Source organism: Desmodus rotundus, chromosome 4, assembly GCF_022682495.2.
Source record: "Desmodus rotundus isolate HL8 chromosome 4, HLdesRot8A.1, whole genome shotgun sequence".
Classification (NCBI taxonomy): Eukaryota; Metazoa; Chordata; class Mammalia; order Chiroptera; family Phyllostomidae; genus Desmodus; species Desmodus rotundus.
In genome coordinates, this window is record NC_071390.1 from 47,311,078 (window position 1) to 47,325,827 (window position 14,750).

Here is a 14,750-nt window from a genome sequence, read left to right on the forward strand (position 1 = left end):
AAGCTATTCATTACAGTGTTATTTGTGATCACACACACAAAACAACTGTAAGTAACATCAAAAAGCATCAATAGAGGACAAGTTAAATTATGGTTCATCCACACAACAGAATGCCATAAAGCAGGTAAAAAGAATAAAGTAGCACCCACACTAAAAATGGGAACATCTCCAGGACTAACCGAATAAATGGAAGGTGTGCGGTTGTGCAGATGCTGCCATTTGTATAAAGAACAGAAACACGTCCATGTGGTTAAGGCACAGGACAGCTACAGAAAGATACACAAGAAACGGTGCCTCTGAGACGGAAAATTGGGGAAAGGGACTGAGGAGGGAAGGAGGCCGTAATTCTGTCACTTAATTATCACAAGTCTAAACACATAATTATACATAGTAAGAATAGTAATGAGTACCCATAATGCTATGTGCCAGGCACGTTCTAAGCACATTACAAACTTACGCTAATTCAACATGCTCCTTTTATATGAAATTCAGATACCTGTCTTATTTCACTGAACTATTAACTACTTGAGAACATCAGCACGACTTAAGCATTTTTTTATCCTGCACAAACGATAGTTTTCACATAATAATGTTCTCAAGAAATATGTACTTCATTTATTCATTCAATATCAAATTTGAGAGAAACTAATTATCTTCAGTATTTAGAGCTAAGAGCTTAATAACCTTTATCTAAAATTATCTTGTTATAATCAGTTCATTCTGCCATGAAGTTGAGCCAAAATCCAAAATTAAATGGCTTTGAAAATGTGCTATTATACATACATACAACTGTGGTTGTGCTGAATACACTGGGGAATTCAAACAAATTACTAAAGAAAAGTTGTCCAGTTCTCCCTTTATTTTTTTATTCAAACAACCGTATTATCAGAGCACAGTCCCCTGCCTTTTAAACTTTGAGTTCAGGAGAGCATTTAAGTGTTTAAAAATAAAAGGTCTCATACTAAGTTATATGGGATCAAGTATGTAAAGTGCTTAGCACAAGCAAGGCCCATCATAAATCCCCGTTCAAGTGGCGCTCTTCCTCATTTCTTATTTGGAGCCCTCAGGCTTCGTGGGAGAGAGAAAAGTAAATGAGAGCTGGTGTTCAGCTTTGTCCACAACTGGGATATCCATCTGTAACAGAAGCAGAGTGGACCAGGGGAATGGAAGTGTTTTTCCCATTGGCAAGTCATTAAAAGGCATCAATGCTGTAAATTAGACAATGGGGGGAGGGGGGTGTTGGTGTGGAGCAGGAAAAGAAAAAATTAAAACTAATTCTTAGATGTAAAAACTCACTTATTCAATCCAGTTTGGGGGTTGGTTTTTTGTTTGTTTGTTTTGGACTGGGCCAGACAGGCATTAGGACAGGCAATTGCAGTCCAAAACCTCATTTTATTAATTTAACAGGCTATACTTTTGCATTTATTTTCTTTTTTAAGCAAAATTTGCAGATGTAGTAACAATGCCAAATCACGTTTTACTGAAGTGGTAAGATATATAAATAATTCTCTGAACAGATTTGACAAAACAATACAAATTCAAATAAAATTAAGGGAACCAATATGAGATTGTATTTGTTTAAAAAAAAAGTTTTCAACTATATTAGGAACTTAGTTGTGTTCCCCCAAAATTCACATATTGAAGTCCCCAACTCCCATTACCTCAGAATGTAATCTAATTTAAAGATAATGTTTTTAAAGTGTTGATTAAGTTAATGGGAAGCTGTTAGGGTGGATCCTTATCCAATATGACTGATGTTCTTACAACAAGTAGAAGCACCAGGGAGGTACATGCACAGAGAAAGGCCAGGTGAGGGCACAGTGAGAAAGCAGCCATCTACAAACCACGGAGAGACACCTCAGAAGAAACCAAACCTGTAGACACCTTGATCTGGGGTTTCTAGCCTTCACACTGTAAGAAAATAAATTTCTGATCACTTGCTACCTAACAAAAGAAATCTGCTAGCAACATATTTGCTCAAATAATTTTTTAAATTTACCATTGTTAAAATTAAAGTAGAAATACCTATTCAAATTATTTTCAAAATACAGCTGAATTATACATTTATTATGAACTTTAGGAAAATTATTTATTTCATTCTATGGGGGTAAGACAAGTAATTTCACACTTCATTTTAAGTCCAGAGTCAGAAAACATTGTCCATCTTGCACTAATAGAGATCATCCTATATCAATTAAATATTTAAATACAGAGATCAATTTTATAATGGATTTCTATAAATAAATGAACAGGAAAACAGTCATAATACAATCTACTCTGGATCCAAGAGTCTTAATTTATTCAAATATTAAAAGAAACTTGTGTTTTAAAATTTTCTTCATTTAAAAAACACATTGGGAGAATGGGTTCAGGATGGAGAATCAATCAGTACTCAGCGATTCCTGACGTGACATGTGAACATGACGTTTTAAAGACGTGAACAAAGACCGCGTGTTGGCAGCACAGGGGATGGTCTTGCTCACTCGCTCTCCCTCCGACAGAGAAGGGACATTTCATATTTCGTAGTTTCTGAATTTCCTCAGGAGTTCTGAAGGGGCATCCCCAGACCAGCGGAAACGAAGGTGCCAATAATTCATATCTGAGAAACCTATAAAGGATAAAAGAGAAGATTTTTAAATCAGAGGTAAAAACAAAGAGGTCAAGCTGGTAAAACACTTTGCTGATAGGACTTCACTGCAATGAATAAAATGTAAGGGTAAGTCTTTGGTATGAACTATTAATATCTTACAGAAACTGATTAACTTAAGCAGACTGTTGAATTCTTATGAACAGGGCTTAATTTATATGGATGAGAGGATCTCACTTGCTTAAACTTAATAATATAAAGATATTTATAGATGTCTCCAGTGGTGGGAATTTTGACAATTCACCTGCAAAAAAAATTGGAAACAACTTTCAAACAACTGCCAAAATAAAAGGTCAATGGTAAAGGATCTCTAGAACTACAAATAATTTATTCAATGATAGTAAGGGGTTTGTTTTTTTTAAGTCTAAGAAACAACTTTGTTGATAATTAGATAAAAGGTCAGTTTCCTTCTCTACTAGAGGAACTATAAATTGGCAAAACTCTTCTGGTAGGCATCTTGCAATATTTACCAAACTCATTAAAATGTATAAACTTACCCAATAATTCTACTACCAGAAATTTATCTTAAGGAAATAATCATGGATGTGCTCGCTCACGTGTTTTAACTATAGGATGTTTATCATAATACCTTTTATAAGTGTTTTTAAAAATCAAGAAGCATTCTAAGTCTTCAGCAACAGAAATCTGGTTAAAAGGCTTTGATATAGTGACTAACAATTTTTTAATATTTACAGTCAAGGAAAAAGGCTCATAACATATTCCTAAGTGACAGGTAGTGGTTAGACAGACTTCGCTGGTGTGGCTCAATGGATTGAGTGCTGGCCTGTGAACCAAAGGGTCACCAGTTCAATTCCCAGTCAGGGCACATGCCTGGGTTGCAGGACAGATCCCCAGTAGGGGGCGTGTGAGAGGCAACCACACATTGATGTTTCTCTCCCTCTCTTTCTCCCTTCTCCTCTCTCTAAAAATAAGTAAATAAAATCTTTAAAAAAAAGAGTTTAGACAGTGTGATCTAATTTTTACATTTCTTATTTACATGAATATTTATGTAAAAAACATTTTTAAAGTCAAAAAAGAATTACTGCTAAATGTTAACAGTAGTTATCCCTGCATTGGTGTAATAGATGTGATTTTCACTTTTATACCCTTTTTGTTTATCTGTATTTTCTTATTTTTCTGCAATAAACAAGTATGACTTTTTTCATTTTTTGTTTATAATATTGCTAATGAAAAAGCAGGTTACAGGATAATAAATAAAATATGCTTCTGTTATTTAAAATATTATCTAAATATCTAGTCTGGAAAAATATACACAGAGACACTTCCGGCAAAGATGGAGGTATAGGTAGATACACTTTGCTTCCTCGCACAACCAAGAAAAGGACAACAACGAATTTAAAAACAAAAAATAACCAGAACTGCCAGAAAATTGAACTGTATGGAATTCCAACAACCAAGGAGTTAAAGAAGAAACATTCATCCAGACCAGTAGGAAGGGCAGAGATGGGCAGCTGGGGAGGAGAGGCCTCACAGCAAGGTGACAGTTGGAGGACTGCATGAGGCAGTGGCTGGCGCACCAGGCACTCTCACATTTGCGTGCAGATAAACAAGGAGGAACAACTGGGGAGTGAGACAGACTGCACAACCCAGGGTTCCAGCGCAGGGAAATAAAGCCTCAAAACCTCTGGCTGTAAAAACCTGTGGGGGTTATGGCAGTGGGAAAGACTCCTGCCTCACAGGAGAGTTTTTTGGAGAGACCCAGAGGGTCCTAGAATGTACACAAACCCACCCATCTGGGAATCAGCAGCACCAGAAGGGCCCAATTTGCTTGTGGATAGTGAGAGAAGTGACTGAAAGCCAGCCCAGAGCCTGGCAAGTGGCATCGTTCCCTCTTGGGTCCCTCCCCCACATACAGCACCACAATACAGCAAAGTGTGTTGCCTTGCCCTGGCAAATACCTACAGCTCTGCCCCTTACAAAGTCACAGGTGTGCCAAGACAAAGAAATCTGGCCCAAATGAAAGAATAGATCAAAACTCCAAAAATAAAACTAAGTGATGAGGAAACATCCAACCTGTCAGATGCACAGTTCAAAACACTGGTAATCAGGATGCTCACAGAAGGGATTGAGTATGGTCGAAAAATAGAGGAAAAAGTGAAGACTATGCAAAGTGAAATAAAGCAAAATATACAGGGAACCAACAGCGAAGGGAAGGAAACCAGGACTTAAATCAACAATTTGGACCAGAAGGAAGAATGAAACATTCAACCAGAATAGAATGAAAAAACAAGAATTCAAAAAAATAAGGAGAGGCTTAGGAACCTCCAGGATAACTTTAAATGTTTCAACATCCAAATCATAGGTGCCAGAAGGAGAAGAGGAAGAGCAAGAAATTGAAAACTTACTTGAAAAAATAATGAAGGAGAATTTCCCCAATCTGGCAAAGGAAATAGACTTCTAGGAAGTCCAGGAAGCTCAGAGAGTTCCACAGGCACACACACCAAGGCACATCATAATTACATTACTCAAGATGAAAGATAAGGAGAGAATCTTCAAAGCAGCAAGAGAAAAGGAGACAGTTACCTACAAAGGAGTTCCCATAAGACTATCAGCTGATAGTCTTCTGTAAAAAGAAACCTTGCAGGCAAGAAGGGGCTGGAAAGAAGTATTCAAAGTCATGAAAGGCAAGGACCTACATCCGAGATTACTCTATCCAGCAAAGCTATCATTTAGAATGGAAGGGCAGATAAAGTGCTTCCCAGACAAGGTCAAGTTAAAGGAGTTCATCATCACCAAGCCCTTATTATATGAATGTTCAAGGGACTTATCTAAGAAAAAGATGATGATCAAAACCTATGAATAGTAAAATGACAACAAACTGACAACTATCAGCAACTGAACCTAAATAAAACAAAAACAAACTAAGCAAACAACTAGAACAGGAACAGAATCACAAAAATGGAGATCACATGGAGGGTTATCAGCAGGAAGGGGACAGGGGGAGAATGAGGGGAAAGGTACAGGAAATAAGAAGCATAAATGGTAGGTACAACATAGACAGGGGGAGGTTAAGAGTAGTATGGGAAATGGAGAAGCCAAAGAACTTATATGTATGACCCATGGACATGAACTAAAGAGTGGAAATGCTGGTGGGAAGGAGGGTGCAGGGTGGAGGGGAATAAAGGGGAGAAAAAAATGGGATAACTGTAATAGCATACTCAGCAAAATATACTTTTAAAAAAGTAAAATATACACAGAATAGTTGACAATATTTATCTCAGGAAAACAGGATCTATTTGTACTTTCTTTAGAATTATCAGAGAAAACAAATCTAAAGAATTTCCATTTGGGGAAAAAGCTCAAAAGGAAATTCTTTCCGACAACCTGTAATTGAAACACACACACAAAATATGTACTGTATGGTCCTTTTAGTTTTAGGTATACTAACATATAAAAACAACCAAAAGATCAGTAATAGATATGTTCTCCAGTTGGTAAGATTACCAGTTGCATTTTCTTCCTTTTGCTTGACCATATTCTCTCACACCTCATCTGCTGCCAGCCAGGCTCCTCTGCCAGAGGGAGCCCCGTGCTAGAAGCCACAGGGTTGGAAAACTGGGAAGGCAGGTGGATGCCCAGAGGACAGCACTGCACACCAACAGCTTCTGCTACATTTGATTTTGTTTGTTTGTTTGTTTGTTTGTTTGTTTTTATTCCAGGATGTTATATGAAAGTATTTGATTATATTTATCAGAGGCCATTTATTCCATAAACAGAAGGAGGAGAGGTGAGATTGTCTCACACGCCAGTTTTCAGATGCCATGATCCATATTTTACTGTTGCAGTGAAGCCAAGATGATGGGGACTATTTGAGGTCTGCTCACCACAGAACTGGCATTAAAAGGCTAACTCCGAAGTAAATATTAAGCATTGCTTGAGGAAATTAACAAATATGCTGAAACATTACATGAGAAGCTTTTCAGGGCTTGGTTAAGCTGACATGGATAATATCTCTTAAATGCTGATGTTACAAAAATTTACACTACACTCATATGAAATTATAAATAATCATGCAATTGCACTTTGGTATATCAAGCTCCAACCACAAGGCACTACTCAGAACAGCCAAGAATCTCTTAAAAAACATTAAAAAAAAAAAACCACTGCTAAATGCAGCCTTTGGCAAAACTTCATAATTCTTATTCTTCAACGAACACCTTCTCAGAACACTGATCCTGCCTCCTCTCACGCCCTCCACTCCATTCCTCAACCACAGTAGGAGAATAACTACCACATGTGCGGGCGTCAGACTGACATCACCATTTCTCCTGAGTAAACCAGGATGTGTCTGCACTGTGCAATACTTACCAGCTGCTAAAAACAATGAGTTAATTCTAAACGGAAGGGTCTAAGGAGAAGTCCTTTAGTAATAAAATCTGACACTTCAAAAAATGATACACCTGATCTGAATATTTTACATGTATTAAGTTATTTACTCCTCAAAAAGTCTGCTTAAGTTAATCAGTTACTATAAGATGTTAATAATTTATTCCAAAGACTTACCCTTATGAAGTAGAAACTAGAATTTTAACCATTATATACAGATAAGAAAACTCAGATGGGTTAACTCTTGTCAACATAAGAACATCCAAATGTGTAGAGAATTTTTATAAAAATTGATTATTTGAGTTAAACAGAGGACATGCCTGGAAGCAAGATCTCAACAGACAGAAAAATCCTTCCCAGAATAACAGTTCATAGATTCTTTTATGCATTTGAGGTTAAGGAGGGAACGTAAGCAAGATTACATGCAGGTGAGGACTGGATTACAGGTTAAGAATATGTGCTCTCTTGAGGGGGGTCACGGTTTAGAAGGGGTCTGAAAGGAGGCATTTCAAAGATCTGTTAACCTAGAGGCATAGAAGCAACAGACACGGCTTGATTAAGGCAGAGATGAACCTTTCACTAAAGAACTTACAGGCCTGGAGCACGACGACCCACCGTGACTTGTCCAGTTAGGAATTTATGATCAGATCACCCTGTGAGGTTACTTTCCATAGAACTCCTTTTTTTGTTGGCCCTAGGGGTTAGCGAGGGACAGATCTGAACGTTCCAAGGCTGAATGGACAAATATTTGCATGTTGCCTGTGTGTGCATGTGAGGGGGTGTTTGTATGTGTATGTTTGCTTACAGCTGTTTTTCTGACATTCGGTCTTCTGCTTTGATCAGTTATAACGCTGATGTAATCAACATGCAGACTACAAAACGATTTTTGGGGGGGTAACCAGCAGAGACACCTGAATCAAACTCTAAGAATTTTTATTCCCAGCAAGTAATGAGCATTAAAAAGATCTCCCCAAAGAGAGATTTGAAGTGACTACTTCAAGAAAGACTATAATTCACCACAAACTATCTAATTATCTTCCCATTAAATAAGTGTCCAAGGATACTCAGGAACCTTCTGTTTAAAGGCTGAAATCTATTGGGGTATTATATCACAACCCTGAAAGTCAAAGACGATTTTGAAGGACAGTTACAGTGTGTGTACATAACACATCTCTCTGTACAGGACACATAGTGAATGGCTAGAAATGGTAATAGCTCACATTTACCCAGGGCCCTCCCACTATGGGCAAATCACCATGCTAAGCATTTTGCATGGATCTCCTCACTTAATCCGCATGATAAGTCTATAAGAAAGTACCATTATGATCTCTAGTTTTTAGATGAGGAAACTGAGGTCTGGAGAAGTAACTTTTACCAAGTAATACAGATAATAAGTAGTAGAGTCAGGATGTGTAGCTTGGGAGCCAGAAGTTCAACTTCATTAACACTCTGCTTCCGTGGATCTATAAAGGATTCAGAGCGTCTACAGAGCTACTCACAGTTAAGGTATCTTCTCAAAGACAGTACAGGGCCTCAGAAACAGACTGAAGCCAAACCGCCTTAGTTCAGACCCCTGCCCTGCCACATAAAAACTGTATAGCCTTGAGAAAATCATTCAGCTTCCCTGGGCTTTAGCTTTCTCATCTGTCAAAAGAGAATAATCTTGATATCAACCTCACAAACTTCTGGTGAGGATTAAATATATCAATATATGCAAAATTAATGTTAAATGAGATAACAGATGTAAAATAATTTATATAAAAACACTCCTGCACATAGTAAACACCCCACAATAAATGTGAGCTAGCATCACTGCAGTGGAGAGGAAGACACTCCCAGAAATATCTCAGTTTCCTTTGCCAGGAATGTACTGAAGAATGTATCTTCTAGTTTTTGCGTCAGTACTAAGTTAGTATCTGTTAGGTGCCAAACCAATCCTGCATTTGGCAAGACTCAGACTGTCTCTGTCTGCAAAGCGGTATGACGTGACTTACCTGAAGAATCTGGATTCTGTGGGGAGAATGAGTTCTCCAGGGACTCGGATTCTTTTTGCTCCATGTTCTCTGCAGTTGAACCCAGCTCCTCCTTCTTTGTTTCTCTTTGCTCCTTCTGTTCCTCATTTTCAGCCTTGTTGGTATGAGTCTGGTCAGTTTCTTCCAGCATCAGATCTTTTTTACCTCTGACAGCCCAGTGCATTGACTATATTAAGAGCAGACATATAAAGTCATTATTATATAGTTTTCTATATTTAAAGTTTAATACGTTATAATGCTAGTTATCAGAATGTTAAGCTTGACTATTAACCAGATTTTAATCAATTAATCCAGATATTAATTAATCTTCCCTGATTTGGAAGACTAATGACAGAAGGAAAAATCGATATTATGGTACAGAGCAAAGGGACCAGCATCAGAGAGGTTCAGAGAATTAGATGTTTCCTCAAAAAGGTAAACCCAGAATTACCATATGGACGGCAATCCCATTCCTAGGTATGTACCCAAAAGAACTGAAAACATATGTTCAAAGAAAAGCTTATATATGAATGTTCATTCACAGAAGCCAAAAGGTAGAAACATCCCAAATGTCCACCAGCTAATGAGTACATAAATAAAATGTGGTGTTTCCATACAATGGAATATTATTTGACCATAAAAAGGAACAAAGTGCTACAATGTGGATAAACCCTGAAAACACTGCTAAATAAAAGAAGCCGGACACAAAAAGCCACATATGTATGATTCCATTTACAAGAAATACCCAGAACAGACAAATCCATGTAGACAGAAAGCAGAGTAGTGGTTACCAGGAGCTGGGGGAGAGGGTGATGAAAACATTCCGCAACCAGATACCGCTGATGGGTGAACACATCATGAATGTACATAATAGCACTGAATTTTACACTTTTAATGGTTAAAATAGCGAGTTTTATGCTATATGTATTTTAACACCAAAAAACAATGAGACTATATGTCTTGAGTAAGGCTAGAGGTTAAACCTACTACTATTGTAACTATTGTAACTACTATTGTGACTATTGTAACTACTATTGTGACCATCCACGATCAATGCAAAGTTGGCATTAGAATTCTGGCAATAAAAATATTACGATTCTGGATGATACATCTTTTCTTTAAGAAAACACAAGAACAGGGATGGCTGGGGTTGGGGGGGCAGTGGCAGGGGGAATATGGAGATAACTGTACTTGAACAACAATAAAAAAACGTTAAAAAAAAAAAAAGAAAAAAGAAAACACATGGGCCCTGGCTGGTGTGGCTCAGTTGCTTGGAACATCATCCCATAAACCAAAAGGTCATGGGTTCAATTCCTGGTCAGGGCACATGCCTGGGTTGCAGGTTCTGTCCCCAGTCAAGGCATACTAGAGGCAACCAATAAATGTTTCTCTCTTAATCCATGTTTCTCTCTGACATCAATGTTTCTCTCCCTCCCTTCTCCTCTCTCTAAAATGAATAAGCATGTCCTCAGGTGAGGGAGGAAAGAAAGAGAGAGAGAAGGAAAACACATGGCACAAAGCAGATCAATATTTACTATGACATATTTGTCCTAACTTTAGGTGGATTCACTTTATGTGAACTTTTCCAAGTCCAGATATCCTCAAATAGTAAGAGTTTTCTAAGTATCTTCCCACGTACTTTCGTAAGGGTACTGTGAATGTGTACGTGCACACTGTGTGGAAGGCCTCTGGAAGGAAACACAGGAAGCTGCAATGGTGGCTTTCTGGGGGAGAAGAGCAGAACTGGGGTCTGGGATTAGGAAGGACTCACTTTTCATTACATATCCAATTGTACTATGTTCATTTTTTAAACAAAGGGGTGTTAGTTATATTTTTAATTTACAAATTTTTAAAAAACCAGTGGTCACAAATCAACAGCTGTGTATTGCCCACTGATTTCTGGCATAACTTTTGTACTTGTAGTCATACACAAGATCCAAGACCCCTGAAAAGTCTCCCCATAAACCTGGTATCATAGAATTATGTTGAATATGCTGGGAGAAGTCTTTTGCCAATGATTTAACTGTGTGATTTTGCCAGAGTCACTCTGGCTGTGTATGGTGGGATCTAGATAAGGGGAAAATCAAAATGGGTTTTCAAAATGGAAGGATTTGTTAGGTCAGAGGACTGAGGAACAAAGGTCAAGGACAGAGTTACTTTTCCCCATAGACCATTTTGTACCTTTTCCATTTTGTGTCCTGTGTATGTATTTCCCATAGAAATGTTTAAATTGGATAGATAGGTGGAGGAAGGGAATAAGAATAAATGAATACAGAATGAGGAAGAGAGATGAAGAGTTTGCTGTGTCAAGAATATTTCAATTAGGATAATTAGCCCTGGTGTCAACCAAAATACTAAATATAGTGGCTTATTTTCCTCATATCCAGAATACTGCTTTCCTGAGCTACAAAAAAAGGGAGGGGGGAAGAGAGAAAACAAAGCAAACAAATCAAAGCAAAACATTGATTTCCTGAAGTCCAAGGCTTATTGAATTAGCTCAGAAGTTGTGACATTTTAAAACTGTGTCAGAACCACAAAAGTGGCCGCCTCAGCTAAGCATGTTCCCCATGACGCAAGGGGCATCTCGATTTTCACCACTTCAACTGATCTTAAAGTGCTGAGGGCACCGCTTTATTTACCAGTTTAAACAAAACAACGTAGGGAGGCGGTGGCCGAATATTATTACATCCGTGGCCAAGTTGTCTCACCAACCTTTTTTTTTTCATAATCTAAACCCTGCTTTTATAAGGCTGAGTGGCCATCACTGGTTTCACTGCAGAGATATGAGGTACCAGGGGTGGGGTGGGGGTGGAGGTGGGGGAGTTCATCAGCACAGCAGCATCTTAAAGAGCTTAGAGGCACCACAAATTCTTGTCAGCTCTAATACTGGCCTCTCAGCAGGAGCCAGGAGAAGCACCTCTCCAAGAAGAAAAGAAAAAAAAATGCAAAGGAGTAAAATGCCTTCTTGGAATCTTTTAAATAAATCTGTTCATCACAATTTTTAAAGAAAATTAGGAAGTGGTAATGACATGATGTTAATGAATAATAGCTAAAATGATCATAAAAATAGCATGATCTCAACTATGTTAAAAGATAGATATATTCAAATGTAAATATGTAAATATATTTAGATACATATAGATAAAATATAGACAGACTGAAGGGCAATGTGGTCTTGTGCACACCCTAAAATCATAAATACATCGAAGCCTTCTACCCTAATCCAACCGGAGTAGTTGTTTCTTCCTATAACGGGGGTCTGGCTAGGTCACTGGGGGGCAGAGAGAAACCCCCAAGGCAGCACGAAAGGCTGCCCTCCCCCAAGAGGGGAAGGGAACCCCAAGGTGGCATGAAGGAGCCTTATTTCCCCAGGAGGAGAAGGGAGGGGCTGTAGGAGGACGCTACGGCAGGCAACTGTAAACAAGCTGGCGCCAGCATGTGTTGCCCCAGCAACCGAGCACCGCAGTGTGATACAGCAGAAGGAAGTTCGCACAAAATTTGTGCCAGGCTAGTGAAACGTTTGGACAGGGGAAAAGATCCTCTTACCCACTTCCAGATTACGGCAGCAGGAGTAGGGACACTGCCGGCTAAACTTGGTGGATGCCACCGTAAATCGGCTGGGAATTTGGGCACTTCCACTTGGCATGGGACTTTGGGGTGGGAGAATTAAAAACAGAGGGCATGTAGAAACTTGTCACTTTTTTCCTTCCCCTCACTAGCCTGGTGGGGGTCAGTGACCCAAGGGTTCCCGGGCCGGTGGGTCCTGGAGACCTCACGGTCTGATAGCATGTCCGCACCCATTCCAACACAAGAAGTGGTGGCAGTGCTGGTGACTGGCACTGCGCGGCCCTGCTCCTCCAGGCACATGGACACACCAGCGAGCCAGTGGCCGGAGGGACAGGGTGCAGGCGCTGAGCCGATGGGCAGCGGCTGGAAGAAAGGGCAGTACACCGCGAGTGGTATGCTGGAGCGCTTAGACTCCAGAAAGATGCCTCAAGTCGAAGCATGGCCAGGAACCAGCTAAGCCGCATATCCAAAATGGCAGTATTTTTAAATGGGAGAAGAAATTCCAGGCGCAGCCTTAACCTGATCTGGCAAAGGATGGAGGAGTTATTTGTCTTTGGGTATTTTAAAGGAAATGGGCTTTGAGGCAGAAGCACATTATTCTTCCAAAATTGTATCGCCTTTGAATAAAAGACTCCTTTCCTTTTTCTGCCTCTGGAATTTATGGGCAGTGGGCAGCAGAATCCTACATGACTGTACAGTAACATTCCCATTTCAACCTCGCTTACTAACTGCAAGGGAACATTATTCTGAATAGTCTTCTCTAAAAATAATCAACCCATTCACCCCAAGATCCAAGAATTGCCCTACAATGCAATTTCTGCCACCATCCAATGTAACTGGCACTCACACTGACAAATGAAGAGGAGAGAGCAGTGGAAGGAAATGCATGTTAATATGGCTACACCTGCATGGCAGGGTTATAAAGTTATTTTTCTTTTATTTATTTCTATTTTTTTGGTGTTTTCCAAATTTTCTATGACAAGATTATACGTGTGTGTTAAGCAAAATGGTTTATAGCACCTGACTGACCTACCTATCATCTTAAGAAGCAGTTGCTCTCAGTGACCTCGGGATCACCCCAGGAGGGGTGGGCCCAGAATCACCTGAAGGAATATTTTTGCATAGATAAGTAGGCCCCTTAACACTTAAGTTGCTTGCTGCCTTGGAGTACACAGCTGTTACCAAGCAGGTGCCACTCGGCTGTGTTCCTAAAAGCTATACATAAATCAAGCCCCCACCCCCTTTGGGGTATGGAGATCCAAACTCTGGATGCTGCCCAAGACTGCTTCTGTCCATAAGTCCCCTTAGTACACTGTTTAATTCTGCAGGTGTCATCCTCTTTACTCCGGCTCTCAGCCCCACCCTCCTTAGGAGGTCGGTTTCAGACCACGTCAGAAAATCTTCCCAACAATATGTACAACTGGAAAAAAATTAGATTTTAAAAGTTAAATGCACTTATGATTGCCAAAATATACAGGGGTGGGCAAAAGCAGGTTCATAGTTGTGAGTACACAAACTACAGTTTATTCTTGTATTTTATTTATTAATTGTTGTACTATTTTCCATCTGACCAGCTGTAAATCTACTTTCCTTCCCCACCCCATACAAGTGGGAAGCTTCTGCGTGCTAGTAATGGGCGTGTCGGGAGGGATGGTTACAAAGTATATACTTCACAACCATTTACTAAATTGTAAATGTAGGTGTTATGCACCTTTCTGTAAGTTGTATTTCAAAATAAAAATATTAATTGTAAATAGGGTCAGTGGCCTCAGCAGGTGTAAAATATAAACTGCTTTTGGTTTGGCTCTGTTGCTGTATTTGATTGGCTTCTTGAGTTTTTTTGCACATGCACAGAATAGAAGAGGCCGGCCAGTAGCCTCCTCCATGGAGGGAAAAGGATACTGGGAAGGTTAGTGAAAAACAGAGTATGGAAATCAAGAATTAAGGGTCCGGAGAGCTGAAAATGTGAGCTGCGAGTGGCACAGATGGCCTGTACACGATGTATGGACTGTGTGCCTCCGCACTTCTCTCTGGGAATAAGAGTGCCTACAGCGTGCCTTAGATGGGCGGTGAGGACTAATGACTCGCTGATAGTAAGTGCTTTCGAAGCCCTTAGTGAAAAGATAGTTTGAGATAGTCTTACTCATCCATCCCCTTTACGCATTTTGTTATCACCT

General features: G+C 39.4%; 1 protein-coding gene across 4 annotated transcripts in view; it reads right to left on the minus strand.

The window, feature by feature from the left end:
* Nucleotides 1–2,046: 2,046 nt before the first annotated feature.
* DNAJC12 (DnaJ heat shock protein family (Hsp40) member C12) overlaps nucleotides 2,047–14,750 on the minus strand; it is a 44,686-nt gene continuing 31,982 nt past the window's right edge. For all 4 annotated transcript variants that reach the window (XM_045196128.2, XM_045196129.3, XM_024561343.4 and 1 more), the window contains 2 exons: nucleotides 8,989–9,193; nucleotides 2,047–2,608 (listed from right to left, as the gene is read on the minus strand). In XM_045196128.2, coding sequence (XP_045052063.2) covers nucleotides 2,514–2,608; nucleotides 8,989–9,193 — 300 coding nt within the window. In that variant the 3' untranslated portion in view covers nucleotides 2,047–2,513. The remainder of the gene's footprint in view (nucleotides 2,609–8,988; nucleotides 9,194–14,750) is intronic.